Consider the following 21,284-nt stretch of genomic DNA (forward strand, 5'->3'; position numbering starts at 1 on the left):
GAAAGCACATCAGGTAGTGGAGAGTCAATGTGAGACTCAACAACCTTTTTTGCCTAGAAACAAAGACTGGCACACAGGGCTCCACACTTATCGGCACACATAGTTAACAAACAGACACAAATCCAAACGGTGAGGATGATACACCACATACACATAAATTCCAACTACCGTTGACTGTGTGAGTGTGTGCTACGAGTACAGCCCCCCCTTGTTGAAGGACACGGCAGGGTTATCCACATGGCTCTATGTGTAATTCTATGGCTTTATGGTCGATCGCTACATTAGCTGTCCAAGGTGCCGAATGTGAGAGAGAGAGATAGATAGAGAGAGAGAGAGAGAGAGAGAGAGAACATGGACTCATTGCTACGTACCATCCCTTTTCCACATTGGCTAGAGAGACAAATGCCTTGCAGCCAGCCGCCAAGTATAGAACACATGATGAAACATGCAATTAGGAGCTTCGGTGCTGGTGAGGAGCGGAGTGGGGAGGCCGCTGGTTACATATTTCCTCACTGATTAATTGAGGAGCACTAGGAAGGGCGGGGGTTAGCGAACCAGCCAGAAGTGTTGGGTGTGCTGGGTAACGAGTCACGGTGGCAGATTTATTCCCCCCACTCCCTCCCCCGATCGTATGTGCCCATGACAAAGTGCTCCCTAGCCCCCAATCCTATCTCCTTGAAATGCCATTACATGTTCGCATGTAGCAGACCAGCGACGATGGAATGAATATGGGCATTAATGTTAATGAGAATTGGGCTTTAGCCTTAAGTCTCATGTCCTAACTGTTTCCATCTTTACCTCTCCCCGGTCCATATCCCACACCTCTCACTCTCTAACCTGTCCAGACAAACTCATTCCCTTTTCCTCACATCCACAGCACCAGATCAACCATAACTCTCGTAAACCTTGACAACACATTACATCCTTGCCACATGCACCTCGATATCCAATATGTCCCGCTTTTTTTCTGCAGCCAGTCTCATATTTTGTTTGTTTTTTGTCTCCAGGCATGCCCATTACCTATGTCCCCCTACTGTGTATCTGTGTGTGTGTGTTTGAGAGAATTATTTACCTTCAGTCTGTCTGTGGGCAGGGCCTGGGCTCCTTTCATGATGACTTCCTGAACCCTCTCAACAGACAGGTCACTTCCTGCCTGCTCAAGACGCTGACTAAAGAAGCCGATCACCTAAAAAGGTTCCACAAGAGGAAACAGCCAATCAAAATACAGGACTCAAATTTTAAATTTGCCACAAATACATTTGGTCTAATAAAGATGATTTGAAAATGCATACAATTCAACATTTATGGAAATACGCTTACTTGTTTTTCCTGCTGAGAGTTTGATGAGAAGATCTATATCACTGTCAGTTCAATTTTGCTCAATTTAAGTATAATGAATTTGTTTTTTTTTACATGCCTACATGTAGAGGGCTTCATTCTGTAACCAGTAACACTAGTGAATGTTCTAACACGTAATGTTGTTATAACATGTTGACAGAAAAACAAGCTCTTTAAGACTAGATTTTGCCATCAACAGTCAACAAGACTTATCTTTGGGTTGTCATGTTTCCTAGCAACAATAGGTTGCTCCGGAAATTCTTCTTTACTATGCAGAAACACAGAGCTACGTGTAGTATAACTTACGTGGCAATTATAAGACAAAAAAGTGGCTACAGGTTGATGAAATGGCTAAAAAACTGCATGAATTCTGCTTTCTAGAAGCAAAATTCTAAATGCTACAAACATAGGCTTGGCTAATGTGCCTGTAGGCTAGCTACATACTCAATGCACACAGTATTTCAGATTACAAATTCACCATAGGGCTTGAGCATGTTTCATCCCACCTAAAACAAAAACCTTCACTGGAGTTCAAATTATCTGATGCCTTCTGGGTTTAAGCCCAAACAAGAGATCAAGGAAACTGTATTCTGCATTTCCACTGCTATGCTAGCTTCTTCCCTGGAGAAATGTTAGATATTTGATCATTAAAAAAAACTCTAGGTATTACGGAGTCTTTTTAATGTTCTTTTTTGTCAAACCAACAGTGAAAAACGCATCTACAGGCAATGTTTTCTCTGCTCAGGCTCTGCGGTTGCTTTAGAGAATTCAAACACACCAGAGCCTACAAGAGCACTGTGTGTGTGTGTGTGTGTGTCTGTCTATCTTATACTAATCTCTTCATTAACTCTAAAGGCCTCCCATATGGGGTTAATTTAGAGGAGCAAAAAAGCAGCCCCTCATCCTGAATCTCATGCTCACACACATGGATTTGCAAGCACAAGGAAGGCTTTGGAGAATAGCCTTAAGGAGACTGACTTAAAATGACTATATGTTACAGTTTTTCCTGCGAAGCAACAGAATGATTTGCGGCAGGTAGACTGTGCTACAGTACGACATTCTGAAGGGTCACAAATTTCTATGTTACACTGAAAAAGCCTGTTAGGAATCAAGCTTTTTAGCCATGTAAAAGGATGCAAAAAATTTCTTTGTATAGGCCTAATTGTATTTTATTGTTGATGAAGTTATCTATGGTAGTTATGGTTGATACTAGGGCAGGCCCATCATAGAAAAGAAGAACATTAAAGAAAAACAACTCAAATCTAAAAGTGAAAGACAACGGCGACAACTTGAGTCAACTTCGGGAGGTCCATCAACAGATACAAGATAATTATGGGATTGTAAATGATTCAAAACCGACCCCGATTTGGCCCCCAGGTATGGAATATGTCTATTTGCTTCATAAAATAACTTTACAATGTACAATGTGGTTGTACATCAGAAGCCAACCTAATTATGTTTACTCCGTGACAGGGTAATTTTCTGTTCCCCCCCCCACCCGTTACTTGTGTAAAGAGTCTGTGGGTTTCGTGAAATGCACCATATGAATCTAAGTTATTATTACGTTGGTTGCTATAACAACTTGTTTCTAGTGCTACTATCACTAGTCCCTACTCGCTCTGAAAACAATGTTAGAGAAAGCTATCAAATCTGTATTTGTGTGTGTGTGTGTGTGTGTGTGTGTGTGTGTGTGTATATATATATATATATAGTTAACTAATTAATTAACGCCGACAATTTTTTTATCGCGCGTTAACGCAGTTTTTATCATTTCTTTATTATTGTAAAAGTTTGTTGCCCACAGGCTTTGTAAGACCTGAGACCGAGAGACTCGCCCACGAGCAAAAACAGCACCTCTGATTCATAGTTTAATTCTTTATCAACCATATAACACAGAAACTCACCAAAAGTTGCGTCTAAAAGGTAACGAGTTAGCGGTTACGGAGGTCTCTTCCAGGTCTCTCTGGCCTCTACAGGTGATTTTCTATTGAGCCTGGAACTTCCAGCCTTTTTCGGGGTTGTTGAGCATTAAATCCAAACCGTTACATCCAAGATTTATCCACTTTATGTCCATAATTCATCGCGTTTTGGCTCATTTATGCCGCTAGCTCGCGGCTCCGTGTCTGCTCACTGTTTAGGGAAGTAAGCCAATGGTATGCCCATATATGGGAGACAACGTCATCCAAAGAGTATAGAGGCTGAAAGAGGCCAATACTCTCAGTCAAACTGGCTAGTATGCATTCAAAGATGCTATAGTGCACAAGATGCTGTGGGTGTAATATCCATAAATATGACATTATTATGTTGATCATTGGCATAAGTAAATGTAATGAGGGCAAAAGCGTCTGGACTTTCTTTGAAAGAATTTATGTATTTTGTCATTTGTTTAAGTTATAAGGATTATTTCTTCACAGTGTGACTCCCAAGACATATGAGAAGTGATTTATAGGTTTTACTGCTCTGTCTGTGATATCAATACATATCTGGAAGATTCATGTTTCATTTTATTTATTTATTTGTCTTTAAGGTACTACAAACATTTTTAACATTCAAGTGACCTCATTGCAACCCAAATATTCTAATAACCCAGTTTGTCCTGAAAGACCTGATGTTCATATCTTGACTGTAGACAACAGAGTTGATATATATAAGCTCTTATATAAAATAAATCCAGACGGACAATGAACTCTAAAAATGGCCTTAGGGCTCAGAGGGTTAAGTTGAGATGTACACTAAATATTTTATTTAACTGCTACTTTATAAACAAAATGCTGGTAAGTTTTTGCAGAACAAATGTTGCGGCACTTTTATTCATATGGCAGAACACTTTAAAAAAATTGCACTATATACACTACTTTTGAATTCATTTTTTCATTTTGCGATTATCAGGGATATTATGCGATTAATCGTGATTACAAATTTTAATCGCTGCCCAGCTCTAATATATACACATATATATATATATATATTTTTTCAAACACACCAAAGCTTCCTTTCCTCCTCTATGCCAAATACAGCTTTGAATAACAGCGTTCTCTCACATCGTTTCTTCCTTCCCCAACATTCAATAAATATTTGACACACAGACTCTCGACATAAGGGGTATGATTAATTCATCAATACTACTTAAGCTCACTGGGCTCAGCGTGCCGCAAAATCCAACTGCACACCATGTTAACAATGCAGTTTGCATATGTTCTAGAATTGCATGGCTATTTTGAAGACTGAGAGGACATTCAGGGGAAGTCTGTATAACCTTGATCGATGGAATAATTACCATGAATCCGCCACGAGGTAAAGTGATCACAGGCTCAAGCTTCTGTTAATTAATTTCTTATATTTAAGTGACATGAGGGAAAAAGAAAAACTTAACTGACCGTGTCCAAGTTCTGCATGATGTCTTGGAAGGACGGGTGCGTCCTGAACTGCTCAAAGAGCTCCCTCTTGTAGAGCAGCGCGTACACTAGGTTGGGATTGTGGTGTAGAGAGTTGCTTAAACAGGAGTTGATGATTTCCAGCATCATGCGGATCACCTCCTCAATCACATTTAGGTCCTGGGCCTGGGGGGAGAGGGAGGATCGTAAAGGTAAATTGGTTTCCCACTACGCTGGTTTCACATAAAATGGTGTGTTTAAATGATTGCTTCCTGATAGATTGATCAGCAGGAGGGAACAGAGAGATGGAAGAAATGGCAGAAGGAGGGAGAGCAGGATGAAAGTTGACAGCCATGGTCTTAGTGAGAGACAGATAGGTGACCTTGCGAGCCAGAGATCAGTTCATGTCACAGTAGGTTTCCTCATGGGGCCAAGACAACTGTCCGTAAGTGACAGGTGACAGTATGGGAGGAGAAGGGTGTGGGAACGAAAAAGAGAAAGACAAAGTGGGTTGAGTGGCTGACATGACGAGTTATTTACAAAGTTCTTCACACAATGCAGGCTTGTCACAAATGAAAATACAAAGAAATTGGATTCAGAAATACAGAAATCAACAAGAGAAAACAACACATCAGAATGCTGTAAAAGGCAGAAACTACAGCCCACTCATATATACAAGCTCAAATCTCAAGGGGTACATTACAAGGAATAGTTTGATGTTTTGGGAGACCACTCCATCATTGTAAATATGAAGCTACCATCAATGGCCGGTTAGTTTAGCTTAGCACAAAGACAGGAAACGAGGAAAAAAATGTGCCTGGCCTACCATACCATCTAGTCACTAAGGGCACATTCAAATGGCCCATGTGTGTAACGTCCTGTTGTTATATTTAACCCCCCCAATGTCGCACAAGTAGACTCTATTATTCTATATTTCATTATTGTTTTATGACTGATCGTTTATAGATCGACATTTCCAACTGCACGTAAAGGCAGCTTAATTTCACAGAGAGAAAGAAAAGAGATTTTTTACACATTGCAGCGATGGAGGCAGTGGTGTTTCAGGTTTACTGTACAGGACTCTCACCACGCTTCAAATCGGATTGACAAGTCTGATTGGTGGTTACATGACTGGCCACAGCAGCGCAACATCAGGTTGTGTTTACCCAAAAGCTGAATCGGCCTCAACTTTTCACCGCAGACCGTTGTGATTACTGCTGCGGACTGAACGCATCCCCCATTTAAATTGAATGGAAAGACCTGCTGTTTTGCCGTACTGTCTGAAGACCGCCACAATGTGTGAGAATGCATGCTAAGTCACTGAGAGACTAAAAATAAACGCTGGGTCTTAAATGAAACTTAATGTTCTAAATAACAACACAGGCTTCAGGTATTTGGGATTGTGTGTGTCCGATTGGTACTATGAAACCTTTAACCTATGCACCATTTATTGTAGCTATTGTAATAGTTAACCTACAGCATCATATCACTACTCTAAGAAGTTTTGGTAGTTCAAAGTAAATTGGTCATCTTGGCAATGTGGAAATCTATGCAACAAGGTAAAATCTAAAATCAGACCATTTGCTCTACTTGGGGAACCAGCAGTTTAAGAACAGAGATTGTTTTATGCATTGTTCTATAGTTACTTTGCTCACATAAAGTGTCTACACAGACAGACAGATGCCACCGTGACGAGATAACGTCCCACATGGCTTTGTCCATTGTGGAACAGAAAAGAAACAGCAAAGAGATTTTTTAAAGAGATGAAACCATGCAGCAATTAATTGGCGAATACAGTTCAAGGGATGATGTATGATGTTCAGTGGTGTGACAACCACGGGCAAAGCCCTGCAAAATCTATCGTGTACTGATGGTATTATAGATAAGATCCCTAGATGATGCAGCCAGTTTCCAAAACAATCTAAAAAATATAAAACAATGATGGTTAATCTCAATGAAAACAAACACTGTTTGCAAAATAGACTTTAAGCATGGTGTGCTTGTTTTATTTGCCAAAAAAAAAAAAAAAAAGACTGCATTACAAGAATTAATAGCAACAGTGGTTAAAAAAGTTTAATATTAGCTGAATGATTTGCCCTGAGATGTAGCTACCTAATAAACAGTCTAGCCTACCCATGTTGGGCAGAACAGATTGGAAAGACAATAGCTAAGAAGAAGCCGAAACCAAAGAATGCAGGAGTCAAGAACATTCAAAGTAGCTTAGCTTAATGCGATGGTGCACTAATGAAATAAGTCCAATGGCAGAAGAACACAAACACACACACAAAAGATTCTCTAATCCTGATCCTGGATCTATATGATTGGCACAAATAGCATGAGCTGAATGATTTTGTGTAAATCTGACAACAATATAAAGAGTCCCTCCAGGATTTTGCAATGTCGCGATAATGCCAATTCACGCAAATTCAACCAATCGCTGTGACTTTGGTGCGACCCGCAATTTTGACCAATCACCCCAACTTTTCCACAAATTTGACCAATAACCAGAGTTTCCCTTTTCTTATCCCAGCAACCAATCCCGGCAGTCCTACGTGCCAGACTTTGTATCAGTATGGGACTCTGAGAGCCAATGACCAAGCGGGAGTGAGAATGGGTTGACGTGTAAAGATCAACAAGCTACTGACAGACATGTTCAAATCAATACATTTGTATTTTCTGTCTTAAAACTCCCCTTCTTTCTTTTCTTTTTTTTTACGAGAATGCCTTAGATTATCTCTTTAAAGAATTGAGACTAAAATATGTACTGAACGGCACATTACAGTTAAAAAATGTAATAGTTTTTTTTACATAAACCATAATGTCAATACATTTGTAATTTTTCTTATCCCAGCAACCAATCCCGGCAGTCCTACGTGCCAGACTTTGTATCAGTATGGGACTCTGAGAGCCAATGACCAAGCGGGAGTGAGAATGGGTTGACGTGTAAAGATCAACAAGCTACTGACAGACATTTTCAAATCAATACATTTGTATTTTCTGTCTTAAAACTCCCCTTCTTTCTTTTCTTTTTTTTTTTACGAGAATGCCTTAGATTATCTCTTTAAAGAATTGAGACTAAAATATGTACTGAACGGCACTTTACAGTTAAAAAATGTAATAGTTTTTTTTACATGAACCATAATGTCAATACATTTGTAATAAGCTAATATTGGCCTACATATCTAATCTATACTGGACAAATAATCTCAATAGAAGTACTGTCCAACAGTAGCCTTAAAAATGTCTTACTGATGCACCTTCTCCGTTTTAAAACTAAATTACAAAGAATAACTTTTTTATAGTATAAAGTATATATATAAATAAAATTAATAGATTGGTCATCAACATTTTGTTTCCACAGAAGACATTTTGACTTGTCATTGTAGGAAAAGCATGTTACTGGTAACATTAATGATGGCTCTGTTTCTTTCAAGTAGGGCTTGGCAGAATATTAATATTATAGATAGATAGATAGATAGATAGATAGATAGATAGATAGATAGATAGATAGATAGATATCGTCTTAGATTTTAGATATATTGAAATATGGTAAGTGTTGTCTCTGCCTGGTTTGGCTGCATTACAGTAAAGTGATGTAATTTTCTGAATTTACCGACTGTTCTAGCTATGTAAAACAAATATATAAAAAATGAACTCTGACCAATATAATCCTGCAGTGTGTGTGTGGACATCAATTTACACTTACACCACCACTCTCCAGCTACTAGAAACAAAATGCAGACTGTGTACAAACGACCATGATGTGACAGTAGCTGAGAACGGGACTGTGAAATTTAAAAAGGTAGACGCTAGAAAAAAGCAAAACGTTATGACGACGCTACTGCATCATTGCACAAATTGTAGGATTCTGTAATAAATAAAGAACTTAATTAAAAGCTTTATTGACAGGTTTAGCCAGTTTCTTGAATTGCCATCTTTGCTCCACAGGAAGCCTTGCCTTAGAGAGTACTCATCAGCAACTTCCTCTGGGTTACATCCTGCCTCAGGCTTACAATGAGAGAAAAGAGTATTCCCCTGAAAGTATAGTAAATTCTGTTAAATACATTAGAATGAGGTGCTGAGTTGGCCGGTTTAATCTTTAATGTAGATGTAAAAATCAGTTAAGCTTTATGGTAAAAAATAAAAATAAAAAATCTTGTTTCCTATGCACTATGAGACATATTTAAAACTTTGAAAAAGTAGAATTTAAAACCTTGAAAAAGTGTAATAAAGCACATACAGGAAATCTGTTTAGCCACTATGGAAAGAACAAACAACTTTCATTGAAAAGGATATGGGTGTTTAAGTTCTCGATCGCAAGACTTCTCCTTAAGGATTCATTTTCACCAGAAACATCATTGTTTTGATGACGACGTGTTTTGACTAAGAATTTGTTAATACCAGCTAAGACCAGATTCAAAACAGCAGCTCAGCGAGACTGCTGCGACAAGCTGATTGAAAGCTGAGATTCTACCTCCAATCTGGGCTAACCATCTGTAACAGAACTGCATGTAGTATCATTTCATACTCCATCTTCGGTGCCTTGCTTCAGATACAAGTCCTTATCTTACAAATAACTTTGTTTGCTGTGGGCCTTTTTTTTAAAAACACAAGTGTACGCACAAGCTCAAGCACATGAACAAAAAAAAAAATCACCCCCTGATAGTAACAAGGGGGATAAGGATGATTCTTTATAACTATATTCATTTGTAAGTTGACTTTATTCAGGCTTGCCACACAAAGGCATTGATTTCCAGGCTGGTAGACAAAGGTGTGCGGTAAGCAGACCTGAAGAGACAGGTGGACAGCAGGAGAGCTGGCTGTAATGAGGATTGATTGTGCGTCTGGAAGCAGAGGTGGCTCTCTGGGCTCGACTCTACTGCCTAGACAGACCTGCTCCACATTGGCACGCCATAATTAGACAGAAAGCAGGCACAGATATGGAAGACAACTGAGTGGGAGGAGGAGGCGGCAGAGGAAGGAAGACAGCAACAAAATGAAACCATAGAAGAATGGAGTGTGGGGGTTAGTTGATGGTGATGATGGAGAAAGTGAATGCAATGAAGAAGAGACAAAAGGAGCAGAGAAAAGATGAGATGCCTAGTGTGTTTGTTCTCTAGCTCTGTACCCAGCTTAATGAGATTAGCCTGGCAGAAAAGAAATGCCATACTGGGGAATTCAGGTCACATGAAAATAGGCTAGCTAGACGTCTGCCTGGCCCTGGGTGTATGTTTGTCAAGTGGATGAGATTAAGAGGGCCATGGTCTACTTGAAACTCAGACAGGATTTAAATATATTGGCTCCTCCTCCTCTTACTGTGTTCTCTCGCACTTGTTTTTCCCAAAAATGTATCAGCTCGACAGCCCAAAAACACCTTATGTGTTTATATGACTGCATGAAACCATTACAGCCTTTCCTTTCTTTCTCTTGCTCCCCTACCTAATTTTTCCTTCCCTTCTCTGTTCTGCTCCTTCTCCTCCAGTCATGTGCTATTTTCCAGCCTGCTGCATTGTCATTTAGTCACAGCCACTCATGCCACCATTTAATGTCTTCTCTCCACCCAGGATAACACAGGCCTCAGACATGAGCTATATCATTAGTCTCAATAATCCTGCCTTATTTTACGGCTTTGTGTGTGCGTGCTTTCTTTCAACCATCTGATTCTGCTGTTAATTCTTCAACATGCTAAGGACACATGTGTTATGTCTGCAGGTATGTTTGACATTTGCTATCGGAGAAGGAAAATTACAGAGTTTGCAGATGCAATCAGTGCCTGAAAAGGACACTGTCTGCACTACTTCTGTGTGTGTGTGTGTGTGTGTGTGTCTAGATGCCCTTTCATACCATTGCATGTTTTTACGCATGTTTGTGTGTGTGGAAAGGGTGTTTGGAGACACAGACATGTAAATCCCTGTAAAGTAGGAGCTGGCATCATTAAACCAATAGCTTAGTGATTCCCTGGCTGGCCCCGCTGCTCACTGCAGGCTGTTGCAGGGCAGACAAACCAGACATATTAAGAAAGAGTACTGAGAAAGACAAGGGCATGGAGATAAACACAGATACACAGACTAGCAAAAAGAGAGAGAGTTAAAAACAGCACCTGTAAGACAGAGGTTTTCACCCTTTTAGAATGCACACCATTAATCAGAAATAGAAAGAAAATTTGGATTTTTTTGTCCTTGATTCAATATTATAATGGGCAAAACAAGAAGGAGGGTTTAAATAATAAAGATAAATAAAGAAAAGAAAAAAAACACCACAGACAGACAAGAGAGGGTCAGACTGGCTGAGTAGTGGCAGCCTGTCCAGTCTTTTTTAAATGGGTCATTGTCTGACCTGCGTTATTGTACCACGGCTACGTCATAATCACACCATTTTGTAGAACACTGAACCCAGGCCAGCCTCTTATTACTCCATAACCCCACAAAACATCTTCACACACCCACACACACACACCCACACCCACACCCACACCCACACCCACACACACACACACACACACACACACACACACACACACACACACACACACACACACACACACACACACACACACAGTCTAGGATGTGTTTAGGAAAGACTGTGTTGGACAATCGCTGCATCACTGTCTGTTTGGAGGGGATGTCCAGACTATTTGCAGACAGACACCTTATTATCAGTTCAAATGAGCACACAATCTCTCAAAGACTTGGCAAGCACTAACAGCACGGGTGGGGTGGGGGGCATCACAGCAGTGATGTCGATAAAAAAGATGACGCCAACAGCTGCAACAGCACTCTGGCAGATAGGTGGGCAGTGCTAATTGATTTGCATCTAGCTGTGCTTTGTTTTGCTGTGCCTCGATCAGGAAAAGACCAGAGCTCAGCGGGGCTGCCCTAATTACCATTAGGAAGCAGACAATCATTAGAACCCCAGAACACCTGCTGCCCAAGGATAAACACAGAAAAAGTCTGAGTGAAAGAGGAGAGAAGATAAGAGGCTGACAGATATAGAGAGACAGGCTAACAAGTAAACCAACAACTAGGTCTAATATCATCTTCACTAGGCAGGTGAGGAAAAAAATTCAGAAGATAAGAGACTAAAAAGGGGTCAGGGAGGAAGTCAGCTCCCCGCAGGATACTGACTTAATGAGAGGAACACAAGGGGACAGACTTTTATTGAGACTGAGAGGATAGGATAATGAGCAACACAAAGGGCAACAGTCTAAGAGGTTGCGTAGAATTTATACATTTTGAACTCATTATAGATTATTTTATTCAGTGTTAACTTTTCTAAAGACCACCAAAGACTTGTCTTCAGTACACCTTGAGTTTAGTTCATTTTGTGCAGGTGAAAATCATGGCTTTATTAAACCCGTTTTACTGGCGCTTGTTTCAAACAACACCTCAGTGAGAGGTCAGACCAAAAACAGCCTTGTGTTACTTTTTTTTCCCAAGGGGCTACATTAATGAGGATGTGTTGCTTTAGGTTATCGGTGACAAAATGAAATAAAAAGAAGTCCAGTTTGATCCCTGAGTTTAAAGGCCTATAGCTCCCTTTCCACCTGGTAATAAATTCCAATCTAAGTGACCCGATCACAAGTGGACAGCTCAAGGAATGTGTGTTCTACATTAGAAAAAACTATAAGAAATGTGACAGCCTAATTGACACTTCAATTAATCAATTCCTACTTTCAGATGAACCATGTATGAAGGGACACACTGATCTCTGTCCTTGCAGATAATGTTGTTTCAGAGTCTCCATCAGCACCATGGAATTAGGCTGCATTTGCACCTGGTATTAAAATCCGATCCAAGTTATCGGATCAGAAGTGGACAGCTCTAAGCATGCGTGCTCCCACCTGGCAGCAGAATGTGTTAAAATGTGGTCTTCGGTAACTCACTTGCCCACTCTATTTGCATATAAAAACATACTGTACATTATTTCCATTTGCAGATATCAGTAGGCTGGATGGTTTTGTTTGTTTGTGTGTGTGTGTGTGTGTGTGTGTGTGTGTGTGTGTGTGTGTGTGTCTATTTTAATTCCAAAGGCCAAGGGAACTTTACCAGGGTGCATATAGTATCCTGGATCCATGAAATATCTGGCCTTTAAAAATAAAAAGCTCTCTGCCTCTATGGGAATTTACCATAGGGTTGTGTATACTCATGCCTCCTGCAGTTTAAGGAAGAACATTTATTTATTTACTATACATTATTCATTCAAAAAGAAAATTGGTGTCCTTAAAGTAGAATTTTTCAATTTTTTTAATAAAAGCATTAAGATCAATTTCCATAAGAGGAATTTTTTATTCCAACTTTAGCATTGTTTCACAAACTTATGAGCAGCAGTGTACACTTTACATACGTATTTATTAAATGTTTATGCACTACTTGAAAACGCTACATTGGGGGAATTACAGTTAGGATACTTTATATTGAAATTTCTTTTGACCCTGGTGTGAGAGCAATCTTATCCCATGTACAAGTGACTACAGCTCAACCACTACAATTAAAGAAAAGAGATATGGGACATTGAAGTCTGAAATATTAATTATATAACATAAGTGAGTACAAGTACGTTTGAGTCACCGACAAATGTAAAACACACTCAAGGGAATAAAAAATTGAAAGAAAAAAAAAAAAAAAGGTTTGGTTTTGGTTTGGTTAGTTTAAATGATCTGTTCATCTACATATACTTCAGACTGTACATGTATCAACAGTTGTGGCCATCTATGAGCTATTGTTGCATTAATAGAAAAACTGTGGATTTTGCAAAACTATTCTGTAGCCTAATACAAATTTTCCGGAAGGCCTGATAATAAACACAAGGCATAATGTTTATTATCTCTTGATATATCTTTGGGCTCTGCTTCTTCCCTAAACAAAAGGGATGGTGCTGCAAAGCTAATTCATGGGTCTCTCTGGCTATTAAAAAGAGATCACAGATTGTGACTAAACCAGCGCACATAAACACATAGACAGGGTGGTCCAATATGTGTCTGGCTCTCACTCTCTCTCTCTCTGTGTGTGTGTGTGTGTGTGTGTGTGAGATTGTAGACCCTTCCCAGTAACGTACAACAGTAAACAGATGAAGAGGCACAGAAGTAATATTACTACTACCACTGGCTGGGAGCATAAACAGTAACACACAACCCAATGCAATGCAACACAGTACATACTTTCTTGTTTTATGTTTGTTTGTTTGTGTGTGTGCGAATGAGCACATACTGCATGTTGCTGCACTTATCCCAAAGGGCAAGAAAAACAACAACATGTGCAATCAGAGGTGCAGAGGCTGCAGAGAGCAGCGGTGGGGCCCCGAGAGGGCTGCCCTGCTTGGACTGGGAGCCTCTGGCTGTCCCTTGGGGGCTCAAGGGGCCCTTACCCTTCACTCTTTCTTCCCTGACACTAACCAGACACAGTAGCTCAAACACATACAAGGGGGGGGGTGAGAGAGAGAGAGAGAGTGAGAGAGAGAGACGCAGACATAAAGAGGGAGGAAATAGAGGAGGAGACAGAGAAAACAGAGGGAGACATTAACACATAAGCAGAATGAGCCAAGCTTTAACCCACAGCTTAGAGCATTTGACGTTGCTTTTTCACATCCTCCTCCCTCGTAAAAGATAGCAATTACATGTCCAGGGCAATCTCACATTAAACAAACATTAGTTCTCTCTCCAGAGCGAGACTCAGCAACATTACATTGTTTCCAGATGCTCATCACAAGCCCACCCTCTCTTCAAACGCTCCTCATATCCTCGCCTCCTGGTTGTTTCTCCCATTTCTATCGTTCTTCTTTTCTCCTCATGTTCTGTTCCATTATATCTCTCCCTATAGCTCCCTAAACTTCCCATGTTAAGATGAGAGCTTGTGAATAACACCAGAGAAGGCTGCTTTCAATTACACAGACACATTCTTCACTTCTACTGGAGGAGAAAAGGAGGCCCAGGGATGGAGAAAACAAAGGAGTCGGCACAACTTATTTTAGAGGTCACCAAAGCCAAAGCTTAGAACCGTAGCCAGTGTGTGAGGTTATTATAATTGGCCTGATAAGAAAAGCTATGCAAAAGACTTCATGTAAATTTCAGTTAAAGTTTCAGACTGATGATGACGGAGGGTAGAAATAAATGGCTGGTCAGCTGATGTTTAGCTTGTAGATATTGTTTTAAACTTCTTTCTTTAACTTCACTTGTGTGGAATACATTTCCTTTCCTATTTGCCATTGTGTTAAACATTTAACCAACTGTTTGTTTATCTATGACCTCTTTCCTCCATTCCTATGAACGAATAAGCCAGATAGTTGCACAGTCTGGAAGAGTTTTGGAACATGATATAGTATCTGAACATCACATACAATCACACTTGAAGGGAAACATATTATTACATATTTTGAATGTAAAGATAGCAATTTATGTAACATTGCAAATCTCTTTATCTTGTTAGGTAAATTCCATTTTCACAAAGAACATTTTTCCAAATCAACACCTTGTTTGAAATGATTCCAAATTGAGACTGACATGTACTTTGAGTCTCTTGGTTTGGCAACAAATAGGAAAGGTATTTTAATGGCTGTTGTCTATTTAGTTCTTTTTAAAACTCCTGCCGTCAACATCTTTTATTTCTTATACTTTTTTATTTCTTTATCTTTTTATTTCCGTTTGGATTGTTACTGGATTGTTCATACTTTTGTGTTATGTAATTTGTACTTTAAAAAAATGTATGTGCAATTTTGTTTTTGCGGACTGTGATGACTGAGTGTTTTTAAATTTAATTCTGAAAGAATTCACAGATGAAGAGCCAGATATTTGCTTAAAATTGAGTCTATATGCAAAGACAGTTTAAATCCTCATTGTGGCACACACTAAGAAATCCCACAATGGGAGAGAATGGGACAAAAATAAATAATCCCATGTAAAATTCATCGTCGCATAATGGTTGATAAGATAAAAAATGCCAAAATTGTCTAGTTCCAGATTTACAACCGCAATATTTGCTGCTTTGCTTTGTTTTATGTAAACTGAATAAAAGTTTGTGGAAGGCTGCTTGGACAAAACAAGCCAATATATAATCAAATAATAAAACAATGCAGATTAATGGGTGATGAAAATGAACTGTTAGTAGCATCCTTACTGATAAAATCTACATATGAAACCCTGTATCTTTGCCCCACGATTCAAATAAAAATAAACAAGCAGCTCTGTGAGGCAGTAGTTGGCGACAGTAGTGCATTGAGCTAAATGATAACTTAACATCCAACCATGCTCACAAGAACAATGCTAACATGTTTACCAGGATTACCATCTTAGTTTAACGTGTTAGCATCCTAACATTTGCCAAACCAACTGCGGCTGATAAAAATTTCACTAGTTTTGCAAGTATTTGGTCATAGACGACAAATTTAAGTATTTACCACATACTACAATTCATTTCAACTTCCAAAGCCTTCTGAAAAGGGACCTTACAAGGCTTTGCCATATGCTCAGAAGCACGACTGACAAAGACCAAGATGTTTACAACCAAAGACGTGTGAAAAGCTGATTCTGCTGTCCAAGACACAATTAAGCTGAATTTATATCTCAAAGTAGGTGTTATGTGTGCACATGCTCAGAAGGCAAACAATACAATATGTTCCTTTTAATCAAGAGATGTCAATAAAGCTAAAAGTTGAACAGTAAGTCACAGGAACCCTTGAAGACATGGGAACCAATGTCATATTGAGTTAGTATAGTCTAAGCTCAAGGATAAACAGCTGTATCAGAAAAGTTGACCAGTTCTGCCTTACTAGCCTATGACCCAGACTGGATGTTAGACACTTTTCTATGGAAAAAAACCCTCGTAAAATTCCCATGATATAATCCTACTAGAAATGTGTCTTGTGCCTTTGAGCAACACATTGGAACTACACCAAAAGCAGGAGCGCTGTTGTGTAGTCCACCTTACCCAACGATCCCTCACTGTGTGTGGGTGCATTTGTTTTCTTATTGTTGTCACTATCATTATGTGCACTGCGAGTGCACGCTACTGTGTAAACAGCTGGCTGGACTAATATTTTCAACAGAGAAGATATAATCAAGGCAAAGTAATCTGTTTTTAGGTTTTTCTTTTCCACCTTCAGTCATATACAGTGGGTGTTTATGCATGGGTGTAAATAAAACAGAGCATTAAAAGAAGCCCTGGAGGAAGAAAGCATCAAAACAAAGATGGATAATTGCATTATATATGTTTTATGAGTGTGTGTTTACGTGTGCATAGATGTCTGCTTATAAGAGGGCCTAATCAGATAGTCGCTACATGGTTGAAAGAGCACTCAAATACACTCACATTTCCGCTGCACCTAAGGGTATCTAAGGGGGACCTCCTAATATATCTCCAAGCCCCAAACACACAAATATGTTTACGCGCACACACACACACACACACACACACACACACACACACACACACACACGTGTCTAGGACCATGCAAATCGAATGAGACAGCCAGACAGATAAGAAGAAAAAAATGATCTAAACACAATACAGACGGTTATACAGTCAATAGTCAACAGCATCTACTTATTGGCCCGGTGTGGTGTACGAACAAGATCTATAGATACTTTGTTCATTGCATTGGGAAAACATCTTTTTAAATCTATTGGTTTAAGCTTTGCCACTTAGTCACTGCTGCAATGCTGTTAAGATTTCAATTTCAGATAAACACTGATGTTTCAGAGAATGATGGATTTTATCATCCAATTTAAAAAAAAGAAAATTCATCAAATATTACTCTACAAGTGAAGAATCCATTTCAGTACATATTAAATGTGTGGGATGTGAACTGAAAAAGTAATGAGAAGAAGATAAAGGATTGGAGTAGACAGAGCCGCATATTGCGACTCAATGCTGGTTCTGCAGTAACAGGCCTTTAATTTAAATGTAGAAACAGCATCAAACTGTGCACCACATCCTCAAATGAATCCCGCTGAGCGCCTAAACTGGTCGACATAACGGGTGCCGGGAGCAAAATGTGGCCTTGTCTCAGTCTTTTACAGCAGACTTAGAGAGACATCGAAACATATTTCAAATTCCATGGTAGAGGAGATTCTACAAAGCGGCACACACACAATCTTATGTTTTTTCTTGTTTACTTAAAAAGATAAAATAAAATCATGCTTCTGACACAACAGCCGATTAATACATTGATCAATAAACCGAACATTTAGCATTTTGCTGGTTACAGCTTTGTATTTAAATATTCCGATGATTGCTTGTTTTTCAAACCATTATAAACTGTTTGGGTCAAAATAGCAATAGTGTTTATTTAGATGAGAAGATCAATACCACTGTCACATCTTTATGCTAAATAGAAAGCTTCAGCCAGCAGCTGGTTAGCTGGAGCCTGGCTCCATTCAAAGGTAGCAAAATCCGCCTAGTAGCACCTATAAAGCTCATCAATAAAAAGGCTGTCTCTTGTTTGTTCGATCCAAACAAAAACTGATGTGTAAAAATGCCAATGACTATTTTATGGGGGTCATCAATGGGTCTATTTCTACATATAACAGTATTAATATTCCCATACAAGTCTTTTTGCTAAGCTCAGCTAAGCTAATTGGCTGTAGCTATGTATTTAATGGACCGATTTTAGAGTGGTATCGATCTTTAATTAGCAAGGAAGTGACAGACCTTGCTGATCACATTTCCCAAAATCTTGTCTTCTTACGAAACCATGGTCTTTAGTAACTACCGACTCATCACAATAGATTGATTGATGATAATTCTTGGTAAATCGAATTTAAAAAATGCTAGAGTCAAAATCCATGCTACTACACTTAACCTCACACTCACTAAACTGTCACGAACACCCATGTCATCATCTGTACTTTATCCAAGTAGATATAATTTGGCAACTGCTAATTAACTGATTGCTGGTGTGTGTGTGTGTGTGTGGGGGGGGGGGGAAGAGAGAGAGAGAGAGAGAGAGAGAGAGAGAGAGAGAGAGAGAGAGAGAGAGAGAGAGAGAGAGAGAGAGAGAGAGAGAGAGTGTGTGTGTGTGTGTTACTCACATAGTCAGGCAAGGTTGTGTTGTCTCCCTGTCTGCCTCTCAGAGACTGTGTTGCCTGCTCCAAAACCTTGTTGTGCTTTTTGGAAAGCAAAGCAAACAAACTGCAGGAGAGACACAGAGAGGGGAACAAGAGTGAGAGCAGCAACGACAGATGGATGATACACTTCAGCAAAGAACCCAAACACAGTCGTCCCACTGCACATGTTGATCAGTAACTAATGTGCTTTAAATACACAAACAGTGGCCTTTAACTGAAGAATGAAACCTTTATTTAAGACAGATTATTATTAGAGACGGGATTGTTTTGCTTTCTAAATAACGCCTTTGAAATAAAGAATAATAATTAGTTTTGGAATAACATAATAATCATGAAATTGGCAGGAGACAGTTTTATAAATGATGTGTCAAAATATTAAACATTGTGCTCATTAACCATTCATTTACAACCACAAGACTTCACAACAAGATAAAGTCAGTCTGTCACCTGTTCGTGACTGCATTATTGAATTTGATGGCTGGACACAGACATACACCAAGAGTCTAGAGTATGCTTGGGCGACCTTGGCTAGCAATAGGGTGGCACAATATACACACAAACTATTAATGCCACACTGTTGACGCAACGATAAACTGATTCACCAAAAGTGTGGTCACGCAAGAGACTTTAGAGAAAACCCTTTTTTTAAAGTAACTTCAGTGAGTAGCGTCTGTGCAAAGAACAATTGGAGTGTTTTTAACTTAAAAAAAAAAAAAAAGTCTCCTGCATTGGTTGTCTAAAAAATAATTATTTTTCCTTTTGTTGACCTCTTTATTACATCTCATCTTATTCAATGTGGTGTTTATCATCATAATTATTAATGACCTTCTGTTTTAATTACAACTTTTTAATAGTCTTTCCAAGCCCCGGAGGCTGGTGAATGCTTAATTTGTGTGTCAATCAAGGAAAGAAAATTAACGAATAAATTTGATTTAATGACAGCACAGGGCTAGGGAAACTCTGATGCAGAGCTCAGCTAAGCCCCCTTTCGAGCTACACCTGTCCATCTGTCAGCACTGGAAAACACACACACAAAATCTCTCAGCATTCTTTCTTCAGGCTAATGGGCCGAATGATAGGTGAATGGCGATATCTGAGCAGCTATGAGGAGGTCTTCTCGTTATCTACAGACCTTATGTCAAAGGCCCTATTAGCCACGACTATTTAATGGGACCTGTTGTACTCTCTAGTCAGTTTTTTCTATTTCAAATGAAAGACCACCAACCAAGTTCCACCTGGCCCACAATAACATCCCTTCTTTGGTTCGAGGCAGTGACGGACAGCGCTCGGGAAACAGCGACACAGAAGGATTTCCACACTGATGGCCTGATCCCAAAATCAGTTACGAGGCTGAAGTAACGACAGACGGATCCCCCCCAGACACACTGGAGATGTAAAGGTGCTCTGTCTCTACCAGTTCAAAGGATTCTTTATCTGGACACACACAGTGTATGGTTATGTACCGTGGATTTGGACATTTGTATGTATATGTACGCATGTTTACACATTCATTTTAAGGCTTGTGTGATTGAAATAAAATTATGTTTCAATCAAATGCAGCTCAAGTTTTACATTTGAAATGTAATTTGTCCATCAATCAACTTTATAAAAGACCATTTTTTGCATTTATATTTAACACTTTTGTCCAAAGCAACAAATGACGTATAAGACTTTTACACCTCAGACATGAGTAAAAACTGTTTTTGGCAATATTCTTTGCCAAAAACATTTGTTTCATCCACAAATTGAAAAAGCGCCTATAAATAGGTTTAAGTTAATGACCTATAGACTACAGCAGAAATGATCCAAAGATGCTCAAACAGGTTATTCGAATGAAATGAAATTAACAAGCAACTATTTCCACATTTAATCAGTCATTCTAGTACACAAAATAGGCTCCAGCTTTTCAAATGTGAATATATTTTTTGTATAAGATTAAGATCCTAATAATAATAATAATAATAATAATAATAATAATAATAATAATAATAATAATGCTGCAATACAACCTGCTGCCTGTAAATAAACAGCACAAACTAGGATTGTCTTAAAGAGTTAGTTAAGGAGCAGAGTTCAGCAGTGCCTGGTAGACATTTGGAAATTCCTGGCAGGAAATTCCCTTATCTAGCCAGCCAGTCAGTTTAGCCCAGCCCTGGCCATCATAGTCATCATCATTATCATCATCAGACATGGAGTCAGTTGCTCTACACTAAAGGACAGACATGAACAGACAGTGTTCCTCTCTGACTCAAAACACCAGAGAGTCACAGATATGGAGAGAGACACAGGCAGCGAGATAAGAGGATCCTTGAATGTGCGTGAATGTGTGTCTTCAGGGAAGAAAACCTTCCTTCCTGGAGTTAACAAACAGGCATAAATTACTCTATGTGTGCAGTTTCGACCTTGCCCTCTCAACTTCTGTCTCCTTGTCAGCCAAACTCTCTCTTACAGTTACCTTGTTTTTAATGATAATTATATATATACACAGTATATATATATATATATATATATATATA

At 39.1% G+C, this 21,284-nt stretch overlaps 1 protein-coding gene across 2 annotated transcripts in view; it reads right to left on the minus strand.

The window, feature by feature from the left end:
- Positions 1-21,284, minus strand: part of dym (dymeclin) — a 52,001-nt gene that overhangs the window by 8,874 nt on the left and 21,843 nt on the right. For both annotated transcript variants that reach the window (XM_034896906.1, XM_034896905.1), the window contains exons 14-16: positions 18,733-18,832; positions 4,716-4,898; positions 1,073-1,186 (exon numbers count right to left, since the gene is read on the minus strand). In XM_034896906.1, coding sequence (XP_034752797.1) covers positions 1,073-1,186; positions 4,716-4,898; positions 18,733-18,832 — 397 coding nt within the window. The remainder of the gene's footprint in view (positions 1-1,072; positions 1,187-4,715; positions 4,899-18,732; positions 18,833-21,284) is intronic.

Source organism: Etheostoma cragini, chromosome 16, assembly GCF_013103735.1.
Source record: "Etheostoma cragini isolate CJK2018 chromosome 16, CSU_Ecrag_1.0, whole genome shotgun sequence".
Classification (NCBI taxonomy): domain Eukaryota; kingdom Metazoa; phylum Chordata; class Actinopteri; order Perciformes; family Percidae; genus Etheostoma; species Etheostoma cragini.